Consider the following 23,743-nt stretch of genomic DNA (forward strand, 5'->3'; position numbering starts at 1 on the left):
TGAGTAATGATACACAGGCATACACACAGCATCTTTATGCATGTAATCTGTTGATGGCCAATTAGGTTACTTCTATATCTTGTCTATTGCAAATAATGCTTCAGTAAATGTTGTGCATATATTGTTTCAAATTAGTGTTTTTGTTTTTTTTGGGTGAATACCCAGAAGTGAAACTGCTGGATAATAAGGCAGTTCTAGTTTTAATTTTTTGAGGAATCTTCATATTGTTTTCCATAGTGGCTGAGCTAATTTGCAATCCCACCAACAGTTCACAAATGTTCTTTTTTCTGCATCCTTGCCAGTACTTGTTATTTGTTGTCTTTTTGATGATAGCCATTCTGACAGGTGTGAGGTAGTATATCATTGTGGTTTTGATTTGCATTTCCCTGATTAATAATAATGTTGAGCATCTTTTCATATGTCTGTTGGCCATCTGTATGTCTTCTTTGGAAAAATTCTCATTTTTTAATTGTTTTTTTGCATATTGAGTTATATGAGTTCTTTGCATATTTTGGATATTAACTCCTGATCAGATGTATTGTTTCCAAATATGGCTGTTTCATTTCCTTCACTGTGCAAAAGCTTCTCATTTTCAGTTTGATATAGGTCCATTTATTTATATTTGCCTTTGTTTCTCTTGCCCGAGAGAGTCTGCTAAGATCAATGTCAAAAGGCACTGTCCATGTTTTCTTTTAGTTTTATGGTTTCAGGTCTTCTATTTAAGTCATTTTGAGTTTATTTTTGTATACGGTGTGAGAAAGTCGTCTGATTCTTTCGCACGTGGCTGTCCAGTTTTCACAGCGTTATTGATTGTAGAGAATATCTTTTCCCTTTCGATTCTTCTTGCCTCCTTTGTTGTAGGTTAATTGACCATATAGTATTAGTTGCTCAGTCTTGTTCCGACTCTTTGCAATCCCATGGATTCCATGGGATCCCACCAGGCTTGTCTGTCTGTGGAGTTTACCAGGCACAAATACTGGAGTTGGTTGCCATTTCCTCCTCCAGGAGATCTTCCCGACCCAGAGATTGAACCCAGGTCTCCTGCATTGTAGGCATTTTCTTTACTGTCTGAGCCACCAGGGAAGCCCAGTAGACCCTATAAAGACAGGTTTATTTCTGGACTCTGTTCCATTCTGCTGATCTCTGTGTCTGTTTTTGTGATAGTACCATGCTGTTTTGATTACCAACAGTTTGTAGTATATTTCGAAATCAGAAACTGTGACATCTTCAGCTTTTTCTTTCTCAAGCTTGACTCTTTGCATAAAATTTTAAAGTGAAACTCATATTAGCAATTTTACCAGATCTTTAAATATTCCTTCAGAACATACTTTTTAAATGACCATTACATGGTTGTATGATAATTTTTTCAACCACACCTGTGTTGTTGAACATTTAGATTATTTGCAGTTTTTATTTCTCATTGCAAATAGTAACATAATAAACTATATTTGAACCTTCACTTCTTAGAGATGAAATTACTAGTCAGATACTATATCTACGTACGATTTCTAACTCTTAACGTTTAAAATGGTCCACTGAATGTTTACATTCTCTTTAGCATTGTATGCAAGTGCTCGTTTCATAGCAACTTGGGCAACATTGGGTCTTAAAATTAAAACAAAAATCCAGCAGTTTTGGTGTTAAAAAAATTTAGGTAATAGAATAATATTGCCATTAGTTCTTCAGTTCTTGGTTGCACATTTTTTGTTTTGTGGCTCATTGTTTCTTTTGTGAATTGCCCTTTGTACATTGTTTCATAGCATGTTTATTTTTTCTTCCTGACTTATAAACATTTTAAACAGTAAAATACAGAACATGTTAACTTATTTCTCAGTTTGTTTTTAGCTTTTTAATGATTTTTAAATTGATGCAGAAGTATTTGAATAGCTAAAACTACCTTTTTTGTTTCTGATTTTTACTTTGTTTTATGCTTAGAAAAGTCTTTCCTCCTTTAAATTTCAAATTTTAAAAAACATTTTCTTCAGCCTCTTATATTATTTTAATTTTTAACTATAAAATAATCTGTTTAGATTTTGTCTTTTTTATATAAGACATTTTTCCTACATTATTAACCACTTTTTCTAGTATTATTAAATAATTTCAGTCTTTCCTGCTGATTTGGAATCCCGTCTTTTTCATATTTTAAGTATTTAGATGTAACTGAATATTTTCCTGAATTTTTTCCCTATTCTGTTAAAATCAGCCTATCTCTTTAGTGTGAAAGTCATTTCACTGCGTTGATTCATATTTCACAGGCCTATACTGTAGATGTAATCTATTCACAATCTCTCCCAGTGAACATTTACAGTCTCAACATATATTTGTTGGTGTATTACACAGGACAGAAGTGGTGTATTATTCCAGTATGTCTTACATACATTCATGTTTTCATACATATACATGTATACTTTACTTTTTACTCTTCTGTTCTATCTACGATTGTAGCTGTTGTTTGTGAGTGTGTTATTCTCTCAGTTGTGTCCAGCTCTTTGCAACCCCATGAACTGTAGCCTGCCAGGCTCCTGTGTCCATGAGACTCTCCAGGCAAGAATACTGGAATGGACTGCCATTCGCTTCTCCAGGGATCTTTCTGATCCAGGGATTGAACCGAGTCTCCTGCATTGTAGGCAGATTCTTGACTGAGCCACCAAGGAAGCCCCGTAGAGGTTGTTCATCCTTTTTTTCAGCGTCATTCTCTATAAAATATATATAAAATTATCCCAGCTCTTGTACCCTTGATGAATAAAGACCAGTATGGGAAGTAGAACATGAAGAAGGATGGAGAGGCTCCTGTATTATCTTTATGGGAGAAAAGTATTGATATAGAACTTACTGCAGTCAAGGATCATGTTTATAAATGAGATTGTATAGTTATATTTGTCATTTTGGTGAATACAAAAATTCCAATATGTGTTACTTTAAATTTCTATTTTCATTAACTCCCATTACCTGGTTGTGAATTCTGGCTTTGTTTCAATTATCTACTGGTAAACCACTTAACGACTTTTAGTGGTATACATGTTTTAGTGGTTAGGGCTCAGCACAATTTGTCTTTCCTTCACATGGTATCAGCTGGGCTTAATCATGAGTCTACTCATAGCTGGTGGCTGGCTGGGTGATCTAAGATAAGATAGTCTTACTTACATGTCTCAATTGACATGCTGCTGACTGTAGGCTGGGGTTAACTCCAGTTCTTCTCCATGGGGCCTCTTTTTCTACCTAGCCTCTCTATCAGGAAAGTGTGAACTGACTCTCTACATGATGACTAGAAACTAAGGCAGCAAAAGTGAAAGCCATAGAGGTCTTCTCAAAGCTCTTGCCTTCTCAACTTCTATATGCATCCTCATACAAAGAATTAGAGGCATGATTCCTTATGATCTGTCACAGTTAAAACAACTTCATAGTAACAAAGTTTCCTAAAAACTCTGAATAGAAACTGTTACTTTTATTTTATATTTTCTTTTTCTAAATTATTAACCTTGCTATAGAGAGGTATCTTATGTACTTAAATCAGTAATTAAAAACAAAAAGGGGCAGTAGTCTTAGGTATTATAGTAAAACATCTATCCTTAATTTGTACACATTTTGTTTTGCTGATATGCTCTCTCTTTTAGGGCAGGGCCAGTGGTAGTATTCAATCTTGCTTTGAATAGATTAAGTGCTCTGAATGGTTAAACTTAAGTACTGTGAGAAATAAGTTGAATTAACTCTTTAAACAGTGGTAAACTTCACACACAATATGCTTACCTACTGATTCAAACAATTGAGAACAATTTGGTTAAAGTACTTTGATGTTATATAAAGTTGGGCTCCTAATAATGTAGTTAATTTCTTATTAATTGAATTCTTTTTATATTTCAGTTCATCAGTTTTAGCAGAGATAACTGATTTGTCTATTTTTTGAGTAAACATCAAAAAGAATTTCTTGTCTGAGTTTCTTTGCACTGGTTTGTAGTTTATGGGCCATATAATTTAATGCATGGTGTTGGAGAATCTGATACCATTATGAGGTGATAGTGCATGTCAAAGTGTATAGAAATTTTAAAGTACTATTTATGAAATCTGTACAACAGCATTTGGTATTTTTAATAGGACAAAAATAGTTTGTCAGATATAAATGTAGACTTCAGTTTATCTTTTAGGTTGGTCAAGGATAAGAAAACAAATCACCTTAATATAACTTACAGTAGTAGTATTATATATTGTAATATATAGTAATACATGTAGTAATACCATCAGTATATTACTATTATTGTTTATATATAAAATGATATCTGATTAGAAGTGAGTTTGGTTTTTTTTGACAAGCATTTATTAATATTTTAAATTACTTGAATGTAATTACAAAGAAATATCTTATTATGTGAATATCAGTTATAATTTAAATTTAAATTGTATTTTACTTCTGTTCATTTTTAGAAATATAAAGAAAAGGACAAACACAAACAAAAACATAAGAAACAACCAGAACCATCACCTGCATTGGTTCCTTCCTTGACTGTTACTACAGAAAAAGTAAGTTTTAAATGTCGTATTTTGATTTACATAATATTTGTGCTGACTTTGACCTTTTAACTAGTTAGATGCTACATTTTGAAAATACTTGAATTGTCCTGGTTCTTCCTAACCAATTTTACGTCTCTGAGACTACATCAAGCATGTTGATTTTCCCTCTCTTAGTCCTTTATCCTATCTTCTCTTTATTCTATGCTTATTTCTTAAGAATGTTAAGAAGTAGGTGACATTATTGACATGTATATTTTGGGCTGTGCAGTTGGCTTCTTCCATCTGTGATTTTGAATTCTGACATCAACACTTACAGACTTAACTCTTAGGTTAATTAACCTCTTTGTAACTCAGTTTCATCGTTTGTAAAGTTGGGGGAGATAATTGTTGGAATTGAGTGAGATAATGCATTTAAAGCAGTTAGAACAATATCTTGGAGAAGGCAATGGCACCCCACTCCAGTATTCTTGGCTGGAAAATCCCATGGACGGAGGAGCCTGGTAGGCTGCAGTCCATGGGGTTGCCAAGAGTCAGACGCGACTGAGTGACTTCACTTTCACTTTTCACTTTCATACATTGGAGAAGGAAATGGCAGCCCACTCCAGTGTTCTTGCTTGGAGAATCCCAGGGACAGGGGAGCCTGGTGGGCTGCCATCTATGCGGTCGCACAGAGTCAGACACGACTGAAGTGACTTAGCAGAACAATATCTGGTTCATAGTAAGTATTACTTAGTAAATGTTAAATATTACTAAGATTATTATCATGTGGTTAACATGAAAGCAAGTGGAGACAGGGACAGGCAGCTGGGACAGTACTGTGAAAGGAAGGTGAGGGGGTTGCAGTAGGAGAAGAGGCCAGTGTGAGAGGCCAATCTTGTAAGACTGTATAAGCCAGGGAAAGGTTTTTAATTTGAGTGAAAAGTGAGCCATTAGAATTTTAAGCTGAGATGTAACATGGTCTTAACTTAGGTTTTATAAGAACCTGCGGCTACTTTGTTGTATATGGACTATAGAGAGTTAAGAGTGAAAGGAAGGAGGCCATTAGGAGGTTATTGCAGTAATCCAGAAAGGGACGGTGGTGACCCTAGAGGATTTTGATTGGCATTTCTTCAGTGACCTATACATACGTTAAACATCTTTTCATGTGAATATTAGCTATTTATTTATTTATTTTGGTGAAGTGTCCACATCTATCCACTACCTCTCCCTTTTTATTGATTTGTTTTATTACCGAGTTTTGTGAAGCATTATGTGTTTCGGGTGCAAGTCATTTATCAGATACATACGTTTTCTTTTAAAAGTTTTTATCTTTTACATTTAGGTCTGTGATCCATTTTGAGTTAATTTTTGTGTATGATGTGAATTATACATCAAAGTCCACTGATTTGAATATTGATAATTCAGTTTTTCCTGAGCCATTTTTAGAACAGATTGTCCTTTCTTTATTAAATTACCTTTACCTCCATTTGTTGAAAGCCAGTTGACCATCTGTATATGGCCCTATTTCTAGACTCTAATTCTGTTCCATACCACACAATCTTAATTACTATAGATTTATGATGATGCTTGAGGTCAGATAGGGTCCACCTTCCAAGATTGTACTCTTTCAGAGTTGTTTGGGCTATTCTAGGTTTTGTGCATTTGTATATGGATTTCAGAATTAGATTGTCAGCTTTTAGAAATAAAACTGCTGGTATTTTGAATCAAACTGCAGTGAATCTACAGATCATTTGGGGTAGAGTATTAATACCTTAATAATACTGAGTTTTCTGATCTGTGAACATTGTGTGTGTTTGTGTATAACTTCTTTATCCACTCCAAGATTGTACTCTTTCAGAGTTGTTTGGGCTATTCAAGAAAGAAATGGCAGCCCACTCCAGTATTCTTGCCTGAAAAATCCCATGGACAGTGGAGCCTGGTAGGCTACCGTCCATGGGGTCGCAAAGAGTCGGACACGACTGAGCGACTTCACTTTCTTTATCCACTCAACTGTCAGTGAACATTTAGATTGCTTCCATGATTTACCAGTTGAAAACAGTGCTGCTGTAAACTTTGGGGTGCATGTATCTTTTTGAATTAGAGTTCTTACTGTCTGTTCTGGATACTTGTCCAGAAGTGGGATTGCTGGATCCATATGGTAGTTCTACTTATAATTTTTTTAGGAACCTCTATAGTACTTCCCATAGTGGCTGTATCAGTTTACATTCCTACTGACAGTGTAGGGAAGGGTTCCCCTTTTTTAGTACCTTCTCCAGCATTTATTATTTGTTGACTTTTTGATAGCCATTCTGATCAGTATGAAGTGATAATTTATTGTGATTTTGGTTTGCATTTCTCTAATTATTAGCAATATGGAACATCTTTTCATGTGCCTTTTGGCCATTTGTATGTCTTCTTTCAAGAGATGTCTACTTAGGTCTTCTGCCCATTTTTAAATTATATTGTTTTTCAGGTATTGAGTTGTGTGAGCTGTATGTATATTTTGGAAATGAAGCTCTTGTTTGTATTTTTTGTGAATATATTCTCCCATTCTGTTGGTGTTTTTGTTTATTTTGTTGATGGTTTCCTTGGCTATGTAAAAGCTTTTAAGTTTGATTAATTCCTATCTGTTTATTTTTCCTTTATTTTTGCCTTGGGAGGCTGATCTAAGAATACTGTTAAGATTTTTGTCAGAGAATGTTTTGCCTACATTCTCTTCTAGGAATCTTATAGCGTCATGTCTTATTTTAGGTCATTAAACCATTTTGAGTTTAATTTTGTATATGGTGTCAAGGAGTGTTCTAAAATCATTGATTGACAGGACTTCCCAACATCTCTTGTTGAAGAGACTATTTGTTCGTAATAGATGTATTGATACAGTATTTTGTTTAAAATCTGTTAATGTGATGAAGTATGTTGGTTGATTTTCCAGTGTTTAAAAAAAAATACCTTATATTCCTGGGAAAATCCCACTTGGTCTTGATGTATTACCCGCTTTTTGATTATGTTGTTTATTTTTCTGATACTGAGTTGTATGAGCTGTTTGTATAAAAAATCCACTTGGTCTTGTTGTATTATGATTTTTATATACTGTTTAATTCAACTTTTAGAAATTTTACAGAAAATTTTGGCTCTCTCTTCATGAGGGATGTTGGCCAGTAGATTGCTTTTCTTACAGTGGCTTTGGTGTTGGTGTCAAGGAGTGCTGACCTTATTAGAATGAGCTAAAAACAAGTATTTACTCTTGTTTTCTGGAAGAGTTTATATAAAAATTAGGTAATATTACTTAATGTTTGCCAGTATTTACTTTTAAAGCTATCTGGGCCTAGAGTTTTCTTTAGAGGAAGATTTTTAACTGTAATACCATTAAAAAGAGAAATATAGGGCTGTTTAGGTTAGGGCTGTTTAGGTTATCTCCTTCTCATTGAGTAAGCTTTGACAGTTTTTCAAGTTTTTTTTCTAACCAGTTTGGCTATGAATTTTTATAATCTTAAGTTGTTAGCTTTTGGGTTCAGTGAATCCATGTTTCATTCTGCTTCCTGACCTGCATGCAGGTTTCTCAGGAGGCAGGTAAGGTGGTCTGGTACTCCCATCTCTCTAAGAATTTTCCACAGTTTGTTGTGATCCACACGGGCAAAGGCTTTCACGTAGTCAAGGAAGCAGAAATAGATGTTTTTCTGGAATTTCCCTTTTTTTCCTATGATCCAGTGGATGTTGGCAGTTTGATCTCTGGTTCCTCCACCTTTTCTAAATCCAGCTTGATCATCTGGAAGTTCTCGATTCATGTACTGCTTAAGCCTAGCTTGAAGGATTTTGAGCATTCCTTGCTAGCATGTAAAGAAAGAAAGAAAGGAAGTGAAGTTGCTCGGTCGTGCCCGACTCTTTGTAATCCCATGGACTGTAGCCTACCAGGCTCCTCCATCCATGGAGTTTTCCAGGCAAGAATACTGGAGTGGGTTGCATTTCCTTCTGCAGGAGATCTTCCCGACCCAGGGATTGAACTCCAGTCTCCTGTGTTGTAGACAGACGGTTTACCGTCTGAGCCACCAGGGAAGTCCAAGGAGGCTAGCGTGTAAAGTGAGTGCAGTTGTGTGGTAGTTTTGAAACCGTTTATCTCAAATTGGGACTTGAACCCATGTGCTGGGACTCAAACCTAGCCAAAAGCCAGTTTGGGACTTGAACCCAACCAAAACTCTGCTTGGAACTCGAACCCAGCCAAAACCCACAGTAGTTGCTTTCAGGACCTAATGAAGCTCAGATTCTTGATGTCTCATCATTGAAAGAATTCAGTAAGTGACAAAGTGATAGGTAAGAAATGGATTTATTCAGATTCAGAGGGAAGCACACTCCACAGACAGAGTGTGGGCCATTGCAGAGGGCAAGGGCAGCCGTGAAATGTGGTTTGGTTGGTTTTTATAGGCTGGGTAATCTCATATGCTTGAGAGTTGGCTTTCAACAGGGAGGCCTGGAGTGCTGCAGTCCATGGGGTCGCAAATAGTCAGACATGACTGAACTGAAGTAAATTTCATATGCTAATGAGTAGGAGGATTATTCCACTGATTTTTGGGAAAGTATGGAGATTTCCAGGATTTAGGCCATTGCCCATTCATTGGTTTTTGACAAGGAGTTGGAACTGTCATGGCACCTCTGGGTGTGTCATTTCACTTACTGATTGAGGATCAAGGTCTAGTCTTTTCAGCCTTCTTGATCCCATTTGATTCTAATTTTTTTATGTGTCCTTGGGCTGTGTCATTCTTTGAAAAGTTGTGCCCTGCCCCTTTCCTTCCTGTTACATTTTGAACATTCTTTGGCATTGCCTTTCTTTGGGATTGAAATGAAACGTGACCTTTTCCTGTCCTATGACCGTTGCTGCATTTTCTAAATTTGCTGGTGTATTAAGTGCAGCACTTTGAACAGCAATTTTAGCATTTCCAATATCAAAGGCTGGAATTCATCACCTCCACCTGCTTTGTTTGTAGTAATGCTTCTTAAGGCCCACTTGACTTCACACTCCAGGATGTGTGGCTCTAGGTGAGTGACCACACTGTTGACTGGGTCAGTCACTAAGACCTTTTCTGTATAGTTTTCTGTGTTTCTTGCCACCTCTTCTTTATCTCTGCTGCTTCTGTTAGGTTCTAGTTGTTTCTGTCCAAGATTTCTTGTGCCCATTTTTACATGATATGTTACCTTTGTATCTCCAGTTTTCTTGGAGACATCTCTAGTCCTTCCGATTCTATTGTTTTCCTATATTTCTTTGCATTATTTACTTAAGGCTTTCTTATCTCTCCTTGGTAATCTCTGGAACTCTCCATTCAGTTGGGTGTATTTTTCCTTTCTTTTGTCCCTTTGCTTCTCTTCTTTTCTCAGCTATTTGTAAGTCTTCCTGAGAGAACCATTTTAAAAACAAGCACCTAAGAAGGCTATGGTAGACCTGAAATATGAGCCAATTCAACATAATGAAGATTGATAAAATTTTCACACAATAGTAGGATACAAATTCTATTTGAGTTCCCTCCCATAGACTGTAAACAAGGAGACACTAGAACTTACCTGGGGACATAAAACAAGGTGCAAACATTTCCTGGTCTAAAGGTATTGAAATCGTTCGGAGTCTGTTCTTTTATCACTGTGTAATTATGTTAGAAATAAATATCAAAAGATATTTGAAAACAACCCATGTATTTTCAAGGGCAATGTGACATTTACTAAGAGAGAGAGCTTTGACTTAGCCGTCAAAAGCCTCAATAAAGTTGCACTGAAAAAAAACAGAGTGATTGCAGAGGAGAAAGCATTTAAATGAGAAATTAGTATCAAAGTGAGAAATTAATATTAAAGACACTTAAAACCCCACGCATTTGGAAATTAAATGTCCACTTTTAAATGATGAGTGTATCTAAGAAGTGAGAGCAAGGAAAATTAGAAAATATTTGTAATAGAATAAAAATGAGAAGATAATTCACCAGACTTTATTGCATGCTGCTGAAGCTGCTCAATGCAATTAAATACAGTGTGGAGTCTTGAATAAGGTAGGAAAACAAATAATGGACGCTGGCATGAAGTTTTGTGAAATTTGAACAAAATCTGTTCAAATTTTTTATTAACTTTATAATATCATATCACTTGTTAATTTCCTGTGTATTTCTTTATGGTATTTCTTTATATTTAAAGAGTTGGATTAGAAGTTTCAAGTCTCATTCACCTAGGGTTCAGTTTTGATGTACATTCTTTTCAGTGGTTTTTAGCAAATGTGTAATGATATGTATCCACCACTACAGAATCATTTCAGTAACCTAAAAATATTGTTTTTATCTATTCATTCCTCTGTCTTCCTAAGCCCTGACAACCGCAAAAATTTTTAATGTCTCTATAATTTTGCCTTTTTCAGAATGTCATTTAGTTGGACTCATGTAATATGTAGCCTTTTCAGACTAGAGTTTTTTCACTTAGTAATGTTTTTTGGGGCTCCAAAATCACTGCAGATGGTGATTGCAACCATGAAATTAAAAGATGCTTACTCCTTAGAAGAAAAGTTGTGACCAACCTAGATAGCATATTCAAAAGCAGAGACATTACTTTGCCGACTAAGGTCAGTCTAGTCAAGGCTATAGTTTTTCCTGTGGTCATGTATGGATGTGAGAGTTGGACTGGAAGAAGGCTGAGCGCCGAAGAATTGATGCTTTTGAACTGTGTTGTTGGAGAAGATTCTTGAGAGTCCCTTGGACTGCAAGGAGATCCAGCCAATCCATTCTTAAGGAGATCAGCCCTGGGATTTCTTCAGAAGGAATGATGCTAAAGCTGAAACTCCAGTACTTTGGCCACCTCATGCGAAGAGTTGACTCATTGGAAAAGACTCTGATGGTGGGAGGGATTGGGGGCTGGAGGAGAAGGGGACGACCGAGGATGAGATGGCTGGATGGCATCACTGACTCGATGGACATGAGTCTGAGTGAACTCCGGGAGTTGATGATGGACAGGGAGGCCTGGCTGTGCTACGATTCATGGGGTCGCAAAGAGTCGGACACGACTGAGCGACTGACTGAACTGAACTGAATTGAATGTACATTCAAGATTTGTGTATCTCTTCAAGGCTTGATAGCTGAATTTTTTCTACAGGTGAATAATATTCCATTGTCTGAACACTGCATTCACCTACTATAGAAGGACATCTTGGTTGCTTCCAGATTCTAACAGTAATGGATAGAACTGCTATAAATATCCATGTGGAAGTTTTAGTGTGGACCCAATTTATCACCTTTCAGTAGAAAACTGGGAGCGTGATTACAGAATTACAAGATTAGTTTTCATTTGGGTTTTTTCTCCCTCATTGGCTGCATCTCATGGCATATGTGATCCTGTTTCCCTGATCAGGGATGGAACTTCCTTTGGAAGCTTGGAGTCTTAATTGGTGGACCATTAGGCAAGTCCCTGTTTTTGTTTTTCTTCTTTTGGATTTTGTTTGTTTCATTTGTTTTTTTGTTTTGTCTCACCACACAGCTTATGGGCTGTTAGTTCCCTGTTGACTCAGTGAACCTGGGCCCTTGGCAATAGAAGTGTTGAGTCCTAACCACTAGACTACCAGGGTATATTCCCTCATATGTTGTATATTTTTTGGTGCTGCTGCTGCTGTTCAGTTGCTTCAGTCATGTCCGAATCTGTGCGACCCCATAGACAGCAGCCCACCAGGCTCCCCTGTCCCTGGGATTCTCCAGGCAAGAACACTGGTGAGGTATCTGTTAAGATTTTTTGCCGTTTTAAAAATCACATTGGTTGATTTCTTATTGTTAACTTTCTTGAGTTCTTTATATGAGATACAGTCTTTTTTTATCAGATATGTCTTTTGTAATTATTTTGAGCCAGTCTGTATTATATCTTTTTATTTTCTTGACAATGTCTTTTGCAGAGTAGAAGTTTTCCATTTTACTTTATTCTTTTCATTTCTTAAATATCCCATTTTAAGGAAATCCAGTTTACCATTTTTTTTCATTAATAGTTTATGCCTTTGGTGTTGTAGCTGAAAAGCCATCACCAAAACAAGGATTATCCTGTTTTATGTTATTTTTTTAACAGTTTTATCACTGCAGTTCACTCACTCAGTTGTGTTCTACTCTTTGTGTCCCCATGGACTGCCTCACGCCCGGCTTCCCTGTCTACCACCAACTCCTGTAGCTTGCTCAAACTCAGGTCCATCGAGTCGATGATGCCATTGAACCATCTCATCCTCTGTCATCCCCTTCACCTCCTACTTTCTGTCTTTCCCATTATCAGGAACTTTTCCAGTGAGTCAGTTCTTCGTCTCTGGTGGCCAAAGTATTGGTGTTTCAGTTTTAGTATAAGTCCTTCCAATGAATATTCAGAACTGAATTCTTTTAGAATGGATTGGTTTTATCTCCTTGCATTCCAAGGGACTCTTAAGAGTCTTCTCCAGTAACATGGTTCAAAAGCATCAATTCTTCATGGGTCATCCTTCTTCTCACATCCATACATGACTACTGGAAAAACGATAGCTTTGACTATATGGACCTTTGTTGGCAAAGTAATGTCTCTGGTTTTTAATGTGCTGTCTAGGTTGGTCATAGCTTTTCTTCCAAGGAGCAAGCATCTTTTAATTTCATGGCCGCAGTCAGCATCTGCAGTGATTTTGGAGCCCAAGAAAATAAAGTCTCTCACTGTTTCCATCGTTTCCCCATCTATTTGCCATGAAGTGATGGAACCAGATGCCGTGATCTTAAAGTTTTTTTAATGTTGAGTATCAAGTGAGATCTTTCACTCTCTTCTTTCACTTTCACAGGACATTCTTGAGTTCCTCTTCCGTTTCTGCCATAAGGAATGCATCATCTGCGTATCTGAGGTTACTGATATTTCTCCTTGCAATCTTAATTCCAGCTTGTGCTTTATCCAGCCCAGCATATTTGCAGGATGTACTCTGCATATAAGTTAAATAAGCAGGGTGACAATATACAGCCTTGATATACGCCTTTCACAATTTGGAACCAATCTGTTGTTCCATGACCAGTTCTAACTGTTGCTTCTTGACCTGCTTACAGATTTCTCAGGCGGCAAGTCAGGTACCCTGGTATACTCATCTCTTTAATAATTTTCCAGTTTGTTATGATGTACATAAAGGCTTTGGCATAGTCAATAAGGCAGTAGTAGATGTTTTTCTGGGATTTTCTTCCTTTTTTGATGATCCAGAGTATGTTGGTAATTTGATCTATGGTTCCTCTGCCTTTTCTAAGTCCAGCTTGAACATCTGGAAGTTCACAGTTCATGTGTTGTTGAACCCTGACTTGGAGAATTTTGAGCATTACTTTGCTAGCATGTGAGATGAGTGCAATTGTACAGTAGTTTGAACATTCTTTGGTATTGACTTTTTTGGGGATTGGAATGGAAACTGACATTTCCAGTCCCATGGTCACTGCTGCGTTTTCCAAATTTGCTGCCATATTGAGTGCAGCACTTAACAGCATCATCTTTTAGGATTTGAAATAGCGCAACTGAATTCCATCACCTCTGCTAGCTTTGTAGTGATGCTTCCTAAAGCTCACTTGACTTTGCATTCCAGGGTATCTGGGTCTAGGTAAGTGATCAACTCCATTGTGGTTATCTGGGTCATGAAGATCTTTTTTGTGTAGTTCTTCTGTGTATTCTTGCCACCTCTTCTTCATGCCTATCTTTGCGTGAAATGTTCGCTTGGTATCTCTAATTTTCTTGAAAAGATCTGTAGTCTTTCCCATTCTATTGTTTTCCTCTATTTCTTTTCATGGATCACTGAGGAAGGCTTTCTTATCTCTCCTTGCAGTTCTTTGGAACTCGGCATTCAAATGGTATATCTTTTCCTTTTCTCCTTTCTCTTTAGCTTCTCTTGTTTTCTTAGCTATTTGTATGGCCTCCTTAGACAACCATTTTGCCTTTTTGCATTTCTTTTTCTTGGTGATGGTGTTGATCATTGCCTCCTGTACAATGTCACAAGCCTCTGTCCATAGTTCTTCAGGCACTCTGTCTGTCAGATCTGATCCCTTGAATCTATTTGTCACTTCCACTGTATAATCATAAGGGGTTTGATTTAGGTCATAGCCAGATGGTCTAGTGGTTTTCCCTACTTTCTTTAATTTAAGTCTGAATTTGGAAATAAGGAGTTCATGATCTGAGCCACAGTCTGCTCCTGGTCTTGTTTTTGCTGACCGTATAGAACTTCTCCATCTTTGGTTGCTAAGAATATAATCAGTCTGATTTCAGTATTGACCATCTGGTGATGTCCATGTGTAAAGTCATCTCTTGTGGGTTTTTTTTCCTTCTTTTTTTGTCATCTCCTATGTTGATGGAAGAGGATTTTTGCTTTGACCAGTGCATTCTCTTGGCAGAACTATGTTAGCCTTTGCCCTGCTTCATTTTGTACTCCCGTGTCCAAACTTGCCTGTTACTCCACGTGTTTCTTGACTTCATACTTTTGCATTCCAGTCCCCTATAAAGAAAAGGACATCTTTCAGTTCACTGAGTCTTAAAATGTCGATGTTTATTCTTGCCATCTCCTGTTTGACCACTTCCAATTTACGCTGATTCATGGACTAGCTAACATCACAGTTCCTATGCAATATTTGTTCTTCACAGTATTGGAGTTTACTTCCATCAGCAGTCGCGTCCACAACTCAGCTTTGTTTTCGCTTTGGCTCCATCCCTTCATTGTTTCTGGAGTTATTTTCCAGTGTTCTCCAGTAGCATATTGGGCACCTACTGAGGTGTTCATGTTTTAGCGTCATATCTTTGACAGCTTATAGTGAATGGTATCGGATTCATGATCTCAGAAGATTAAACTTTAGGACCAGGACCAGGAACCAGGCTTGATCACTCAAGAGCTTTTGTATTGCAGAGTTTTATTAGAGTATAAAAAGGGACAGAGAAAGCTTCTGACATAGACATCAGAAAGGGGATGGAGAGTGCACCCCTCGCTAGTGTTAGCTAGGGAGTTATATACTTTTTTAATTGGTTATTACAATAAATCAAGAGAATGTCTCAAGTTTGTGAAAATTTTACCAAACCCAGTCCCACAATTTACATTTTAGGATAGCAGGATTACAGTTTAACAATAGATAGATCCTACCAGACCCATTCCCATAAGATACATTCTGATATATCAAGATGAATCAGAAGGTTTTCAGGAAGGAGAAACTGTCCTCAAGCAGGATACATTGTTGTTATATAATCCCTAGTACAGAGTTTAAACTGAATTGTGTAATCATCAGTTCCAGGCTTAAAGATAAAAAACAAGCAAACAAACTTAGTTTTATGTGACTAAGGAATGTAGAGGGAAAAAAAAGTTTGTCCTTTCCTCCTCCTGGAGAACCCCCAACCCCTTTCTTCACCTCGGGGACCCTGGACTTCTTATCAACCTGCCTAGGAATTGAGTCTCTCATCTTTTTGCCTTTTCATAGTGTTCATGGGCTTCTCAACGCAAGAATACTACAGTGGTTTGCCATTCCCTTCTCTAGTGTACCACATTTGGCAGAACTCTGCACCATGACCCTTCTGTCTTGGGTGGCCCTACACTGCATTGCTCATACGTTCATTTAGTTAGACAAGGAGTTTTAGAAACTCTTTATAATGAGTTTCATAGTTTTCTATTATACATTTAAGTTTGTAGTCCATTTTGAGTTCATTTTTGTAGGGGATATGTCTTCTGTGTCTAGATTCCTTTTTTTTTTTTTTTTGGTTTTATGTGCATATTTAATATTCTAGCACCATTTGTTGAAAAGCTTGTCTGTATTTCATTGTATTACTTTTGTGATCAGTTGACAGTGTTTGTGTGGATCTATTTCTGAGCTGTCTGTTCCATTGATCTATTTGTCTAGTCTTTCATCAATACTATGATGTCCTAATTACTGTAACTTTATAGTCAGTCTGAAATTGAGTTAATATCACTGCTCCAACTTGTCTTTCCATATTGCGTTGGCTATTTTGGGTCCTTTGCTGCTTCTTATGTAGAATCAATTCCTCAGTAGTCACACACACACAGAAATGCTGGAATTTTGATTCAGTATGTTTAGATCTGTGGATGAGGTTGGGACATTTTGATGGTGATATTGGCAACTTATCTATGAAGTTGGGAAAATTCTCCATTTACTTAGTTCTTTAATTTTGTTCATCAAAGTTTTGTTTCTTCCTCATACAAACCTTCTACATATTTAGTTAGATTTAACCTAAGGATTTATAATTTCAAATTCAACTTGTTTCTTCCTGGTATATAGGAAACCTGTTTCCTTTTTTACGTTAACCTTATTCTGAAACCTTGCTATAATCAGGTTTTTTTTTAAAGGCTTATTGCTTTCATTTTAGTGTGAAGTCAATTTGTATATCAAAGGAAAAAATGGGGTGATGGTTGAATAGGTAGCATTTTTCCTTTCTCAGTGTCACATAACATAATTGTACATATGTAATTAACATGTTTTAGACTTGACTAAATACAATATTTTCTTTTTCCCTCATTTTTAAAAAATTGTTTTCCCATTTATTACAACATATTGAGTGGAGTTCTGTGTGCTATAAAGTAGGTTCTAGTTGGTGATCTATTTTAAATAGAACAGTGTTGTCTGTGTCAATCCCAGACTCCCATATAGTTACTTGTTCTTTATTGGGAACTGCTGGCAGATGAAAGGATCTCTTTGGATGCCATATCTTAAAATGCATCTTTGTAATAAAAGGAGTTAGAAGAATGAGACTGGTTTATGGAAATAGGCAAGAATATAGGCTTCTGGAACAGTTTGGAGGTTCCTTAGAAAACGAAGACTAGAAGTTACCATATGACCCAGTAATCCTACTTCTGGGCATGTATCTGGAGGAAAACTTGGTTTAAAAGTATACATGTACGCCATTGTCCATTGCAAGACCTTTTAGAACTAACACCAAAGAAGGATGTCCTTTTCATTATAGGGGACTTGAATCCAAAACTATGAAGTCAAGAGATACCAGGAGTAACAGGAAAGTTTGGACTTGGAGTACAAAATGAAGCAGGGCAAAGGCTAACAGATTCTGCCAAGAGAATGCACTGGCCAAAGCAAAAACCCTCTTCCATCAACACAAGAGATGACTCTACACATGGACATCGCCAGGTGGTCAACACTGAAATAAGATTGATTATATTCCTAGCAGCCAAAGATGGAGAAGCTCTGTATAGTCAGCAAACACATACTTGGGAGCTGACTGTGGCTCGGATCATGAACTCCTTATTGCCAAATTCAGACTTAAATTGAAGAAAGTAGGGAAAACCACTAGACCATTCGGCTGTGACCTAAAACAAACTCCTTATGGTTATACAGTGGAAGTGACAAATAGATTCAAAGTATTAGATCTGATAGAGTTCCTGAAGAGCTGTGGATGAAGGTTTGTGACATTGTACAGGAGGCAATGATCAACACCATCCCCAAGAAAAAGAAATGCAAAAAGGGCAAAATGGTTGTCTAAGGAGGCCTTACAAATCGCTGAGAAAAAAAGAGAAGAGAAAAGAGAAGCTAAAGGCAAAAGAGAAAAGGAAAGATATACCCATTTGGAATGCAGAGTTCCAAAGATAGCAAGGAGAGATAAGAAAGCCTTTCTCAGTGATCCATGCAAAGAAATAGAGGAAAACAATAGAATGAGAAAGACTACAGATCTCTTCAAAAAAATTAGAAATACCAAGGGTACATTTCATTCCTTGGAAGGAAGGCTAGTACCACCCTAGACAGCATATGAAAAATCAGAGACATTACTTTGCCAACAAAGGTCCATCTGACTCAAAGCTACGGTTTTTCCAGTAGTCATGTATGGATGTGAGAGTTGGGGTATATATAGAAGGAAAGCTGAGCGCTGAAGAATTGATGCTTTTGAACTGTGGTGTTGGAGAAGACCCTTGAGAGTCCCTTGGAGTGCAAGGAGATCCAACCAGTCCTTCCTAAAGCAAATCAGTCCTGAATATTCAATGGAAGGACTGATGCTAAAGCTTAAACTCCAATACTTTGGCCACCTGATGTGAAGAAGTGACTAATTGGAAAAGACCCTGATCCTGGGAAAGATTGAAGGTGGGAGGATAGGGGAAGACAGAGAATGAGATGGTTGGATGGCATCACTGACTCAATGGACTTGAGTTTGTGAAAGCTCCAGGAGTTGGTGATGGACAGGGAAGCCTGACACGCTGCAGTCCATGGGATCACAGAGAGTTGGACACAACTGAGCGACTAAACTGAAGGGAACATTTCATGCAAAGATGGGCACAATAGAGGATGGAAATGATATGGACCTAATAGAAGCAGAAGATATATCAAGAAAATCTGGCAAGAATTCACAGAAGAAGTATACAAAAAATATCTGAATGACTCAGGTAACACAGTGGTGTGATCACTCACCTAGAGCCAGGCATTCTGGAGTCTGAAGTCACGTGGGCCTTAGGAAGCATCGCTATGAACTAAGCCAGTGGAGGTGATGGAATTCCTGTTGAGCTATTTCAAGTCCTAAAAGATGATGCTGTTAAGGTGCTGCACTGAATATACCAGCAAATTTGGAAGACTCAGCAGTGGCCACAGGACTGGAAAAGGTCAGTTTTCATTCCAATCCCAAAGAAAGGCAACGCCGAAGAATGCTCAGACCACCACACAGTTGCACTCATCCCACACAGTAGCAAAGTAATGCTCAACATTGTCCAAGCGAGTCTTCAGCAGAACGTGAGTGAGTTCCAGAAAAACATCTACTTTTGCTTTGACTATACCAAAGCCTTTGTGTGGATCACAGGAAAAAAGAGGGTGTAGACAATTGGTATAATTTTCTTCCTGAAGTATTCTGTAGAATTCACCAGTGAACCCATCTGGACCTGGTGCTTCCTATAATTTGGTGGGTGTGGTTCATTATTGATTCAATTTCTTTAATAGCCATAGGCCTGTTCAGATTGTCCGTTTCTTTTGTTGTATGACTTTTAACAGTTGTGTCTTTCAAGAAATTGATCAGTCTTCAGTAGGTTATCGAATTTGTGGACATAGAGTTGTTCATAATATTCTTTGATTATCCTTTAATGGCTAAGTGTTGTGTAGTTAATTGTTCTCTCTTTTATTTCTGATATTAGCAGTTTGTATCCTCCCTTTTTTTCCTTAGTTGTCCTGGCTAGAAGTTTTATCAATTTTATATATCTATTCAAATACCAGCTTTTGGTTCCATTGGTTTTTCTCTGTTGATTTTCTGTTTTCGTTTCCTTGATGTGTGCTTTTTCATTTTGTCTTTTTTTCTGCTTATATTTGATTTAATTTGCTTTTTGTTTCTCGTTTCCTAAAGAAGAAGGTAAGGTTATTCATTTAAGATCTTTTTTTTCTAATACAGCATTCAACACTACGGATTTCTCTGGCAGTCCAGTGGTTAAGACTTCACCTTCCAATTCAGGGGGTGCATTTTCAGTCCCTGCTTGGGGTGCTAAGATCCCACATGCTTTGCGGCCAAAAAAACAAAAACATAAAAACAAAAACAGTATTTGTAAGAAATTTAGTAAAGACTGAAAAAATGGTTTTTTCAAAAAGAATTTAGTGCTATTAATTTCATTGTAAGAACTGCTTTTACTGCATCCCACAAATTTTAATGTTGCATTTTCATTGTTGTTTGGTTTATAATATTTAAAATGTTCTCTTGAGCTTTATGTTATGTAGAATTGTGTTGTTTAATCTCCAGGCATTCTGGGATTTTTTTTTTTTTAAGCGCTCTTTCTGGTAATTGATTTCTTTCTTATATACATTGTGGTCTGAGAGGAGACATTACAAGATTTCTTTTTAGGATTTGTTGAAGCGTGTTTTATGGTGCAAAATGTGATCTGTTTTGGTGAATGCATGTGCCATGTGAGTCTGGGAAGAATGTATATTTTGCTCTTATTGGATACAGTAGTCTGTAGATGTCAATTCTATCCACCCGATTAATGATGTTGGTCAGTTCAAGTATGTCCTTACTGATTTTTGCCTACTGGATTGGATTTGTCCAGTTCTGATAGAGGGATGTTAACAGGAGTGGTTTCGTCTCTTGTAGTCCTATCAGTTTTTGCCTCATGTATTTTGATGTCAAGCAGAAACACACGAAAGATTTCTGTGATATCTTGTAGTCTTGATAACTTTATTGTTATATAATGTCAGTTTTTATTCCTGTTAACTTTCCTTGCTGTGAAGTCTGTTCTGTCTTAAATACAGCTATTCTTGGATTGTTCAGATTAGTGATTGTGTGGCATATCTTCTTCCATTTATTGATTTCTTTTTTACATCCATTGATTTTTAATCACAGTGTGTCTCTATATTTACTACACTTGAGTCTTGTTTTTTGATTCACTCTGACCATTTCTATCTTTTAATTGGTATATTTAGATCATTTATGTTTAGGGTGATTTATTGATACAGTTTAGGTTAGTATCTATGAAAGCCATTACTTTTTTGTTGTTGTTGTCCTTGGTCTTTGTTCCTGTTTTTGTCTTTCACATGTTATTTACCTTTTGTGGTTTTTATTGGATGTTTTATATGATTTCTCTCAATTCTTAACATATCAGGTTTTTTTTCCCCCGCTTTCCTGGTTGTCCTCATGTTTGCAGTATGTCTTTACAGTGTATCTAAGGCTACATTCAATAACACTATACTATTTCATGGTAGTACAAGTATCTTATAATAACAAAGTATTCCTAATTTCTACCTCCTATCTTTTCTGTCAATACTGTTATTCATTTCATTTACACATGAGCATACATAGCATATGAACATATAAGTGAAGTGAAGTCACTCAGTCGTGTCCGACTCTTTGTGACCCCATGGGCTGTAGCCTACCAGGCTCCTCTAGTCCATGGGATTTTCCAGGCAATAGTACTGGAGTGGATTGCCATTTCCTTCTCCAGGGGATCTTCCCCACCCAGGGATTGAACCCAGGTCTCTTGCATTGTAGACAGACGCTTTACCATCTGAGCCACCAAGGAAGTCCATGAATATATAACTATATATCAAATATATCATTGAGCAAACTATTAAAATCAATTAAGAATAAATAAGAAAAATCAATTATTTTACCTTCATTGATTCATTCTCTGATGTGCTTCTTCATACAAATCCATGTTTCTGACCTGTTTCATTTTCCTTCTCTGAAGAATTTTTAAAAGTTATTGCGAGGCAGGGCCACCAGTAACAAATTACCTTAATTTTTTTCTTTGTCTTTCACTCTTTTAGTATAATTTTGCAGTGTGCAGAATTATGGTTTTTTTCCCCCTCAACACTGAATATTTTACATCACTCTGTTTGCATTGTTCCTGAAGAGAAGTCAGTTGTAATTCTTATCTTTTCTCCTTTGTAGGTAAAGCTGTCTGCCTTGTGGGTTCTTTGAGAGTGTTTTCCGTTATCTTTGATGTTCTGCATTTTCAGTATGATGTGCCTATGTTTGTTTGTTTGTTTGCTTGCTTTTGGCCTTTATCTTTCTTGGTATTCCCAGAGCTTCTTGGATCTGTCATTTGGTTTCTGACTTTAATTTGGTTATTCCTTCAAAATTACTTGTGTTGCTTTCTTTTCCTTCTGTTACTCCCACTCCCAACTGTGTTTATACCTTTTATAGTTGTCTTGTGATTCTTGGACATTGTTCTGTGTTTCTTGGTTGTTTTTTCTCTTCATTTTTTGAAGTTTCTAGTTTCATATCCTCAAGCTCTGAGATGCTTTTCTTAGCCTTCCTTGCCCAGTGTGCTGATGAGTACATCAAAGTCTTCATTTTTGTTACAGAGTTATTAATCTCAAAGATTCTTTAATTTTTTCTTAGAGTTTCTTTTTCGTTTTTTGCTTACAATATCCATCTGTTGTTTGCATGCTGGTTTTTACATTAAAACCCTTAACACACTAATCATAATTTTAAAAATTCCTGTGCTGGTAATTCCCACAATCCTGCTGTATCTGTCTCTGGTTCTGATGTTTGTTTATTCTTTTCATGCTGTATATGTGTCTTTTAGTGTGCCTTATAGTTTTTTGTGAAAAGGTGTGTATGATATACTGAATAAAAGCGAGTGTGATAAGTAGGCCTTTTTAAATAATGTGATGTTAAGAGGGGCAGAAAGCAGTCTGTATTCCTGTGGTTAGTTCTCAGTCTTTTGGTGAGCCTGTGCTCCTGGACTGTGAATCACGAGTGATTCTCACCCCCTACCCTGCTTTGGTGGGACAGGATCAAGTGGGGGTTGTAGTTGGATATTTCCCTTCCTCCACCTACTTGAAGCTCTGATACAACCCCAGCAGATGATGCTCTGGTAGAGTAGATTCCTGAGAACAGGTCTTACTAAGAATAGAAAAGCTTAGCATTTTTCAGAATCTTTCTTTCCCCTTTTCCCTAAGGGAAGCATGCATGTTTTTTTTCTTCTGGTATTCACTATTAAGACTTGGGTAGGCATCCTGGAGGTGAAACTTGGAAAGTTTGAGGGCTTCCCTATGATTGAGTCCCGAGTGTTTTTATCTCTCAGATTTGCACACGCTGAACCTTCAGGAATTTGTTAGTCACAGTTGAGGTTTTCCTACTCTGATCCTGGTTGCCATGGAGATTTCTGTTTGGTTATGTTGTGATCCTCTGTATCCGTCTGTCACATTTTGGGGGTTTGCCCTGTGGCCTGACTTCTCTGACGCATCAAAAAAGAGTTACTAACTTTTCAGTTTCTTATGCTTTTTACTTGTTAGGATGGGATGAAGGCTTCAAAATTCCTTATTAAATGCTGACTAGAATCTCGAAGCACTAGTATGGACATTTAAGGCTAAAAGCTTTGTTCTAAGCTCCACTTATAAATTATGATATTGGCATTTTGTATTTTCATTTTACTTATTTGAACAAATATCTTATGGCTTCCTTTTAATTTCTTGTTTGACTGTAGGTTACTTAGAAGCATTTCATTTACTGTTGAAATATTTTAGAAATTTTTCACATCTTGTTGATTTCTCATTCAATATCTTTGTGTTATAACTCATTTTCATTTTTTTTAATGATACAGAACATGGATTATCTGTTTTTTATTTATATTTATATAAATATTTATTTTATTTTTATTTTTTTAATTCTAAAATTTCATAATTTTAAAAAGTATTTTTATTTTATTTTTATTTATTTTTATTTTTTTTTAAATTTTAAAATCTTTAATTCTTACATGGGATTATCTGTTTTTATGTGTGCTTTTTCAAAAGAATATTTATTTGTTCAGCTCTTACTTTATGAAGATTTTCTGTAAATGTGAATTCATAGAATTAGGTCAAGTTGACTTACATCGCTTAAG

The 23,743-nt window shown here is 36.7% G+C and overlaps 1 protein-coding gene across 11 annotated transcripts in view; it reads left to right on the top strand.

The window, feature by feature from the left end:
- Positions 1-23,743, top strand: part of MLLT10 (myeloid/lymphoid or mixed-lineage leukemia; translocated to, 10) — a 213,050-nt gene that overhangs the window by 111,781 nt on the left and 77,526 nt on the right. For all 11 annotated transcript variants that reach the window (XR_001918993.1, XR_001918987.1, XR_001918990.1 and 8 more), the window contains one exon: positions 4,420-4,515. Coding sequence is in view for 3 of the 11 variants with exons in the window: in XM_018057081.1 (XP_017912570.1) it covers positions 4,420-4,515 (96 nt within the window). In the remaining 8 variants the exon portion in view is untranslated. The remainder of the gene's footprint in view (positions 1-4,419; positions 4,516-23,743) is intronic.

Source organism: Capra hircus, chromosome 13 (genome assembly GCF_001704415.2).
Source record: "Capra hircus breed San Clemente chromosome 13, ASM170441v1, whole genome shotgun sequence".
NCBI lineage: Eukaryota > Metazoa > Chordata > Mammalia > Artiodactyla > Bovidae > Capra > Capra hircus.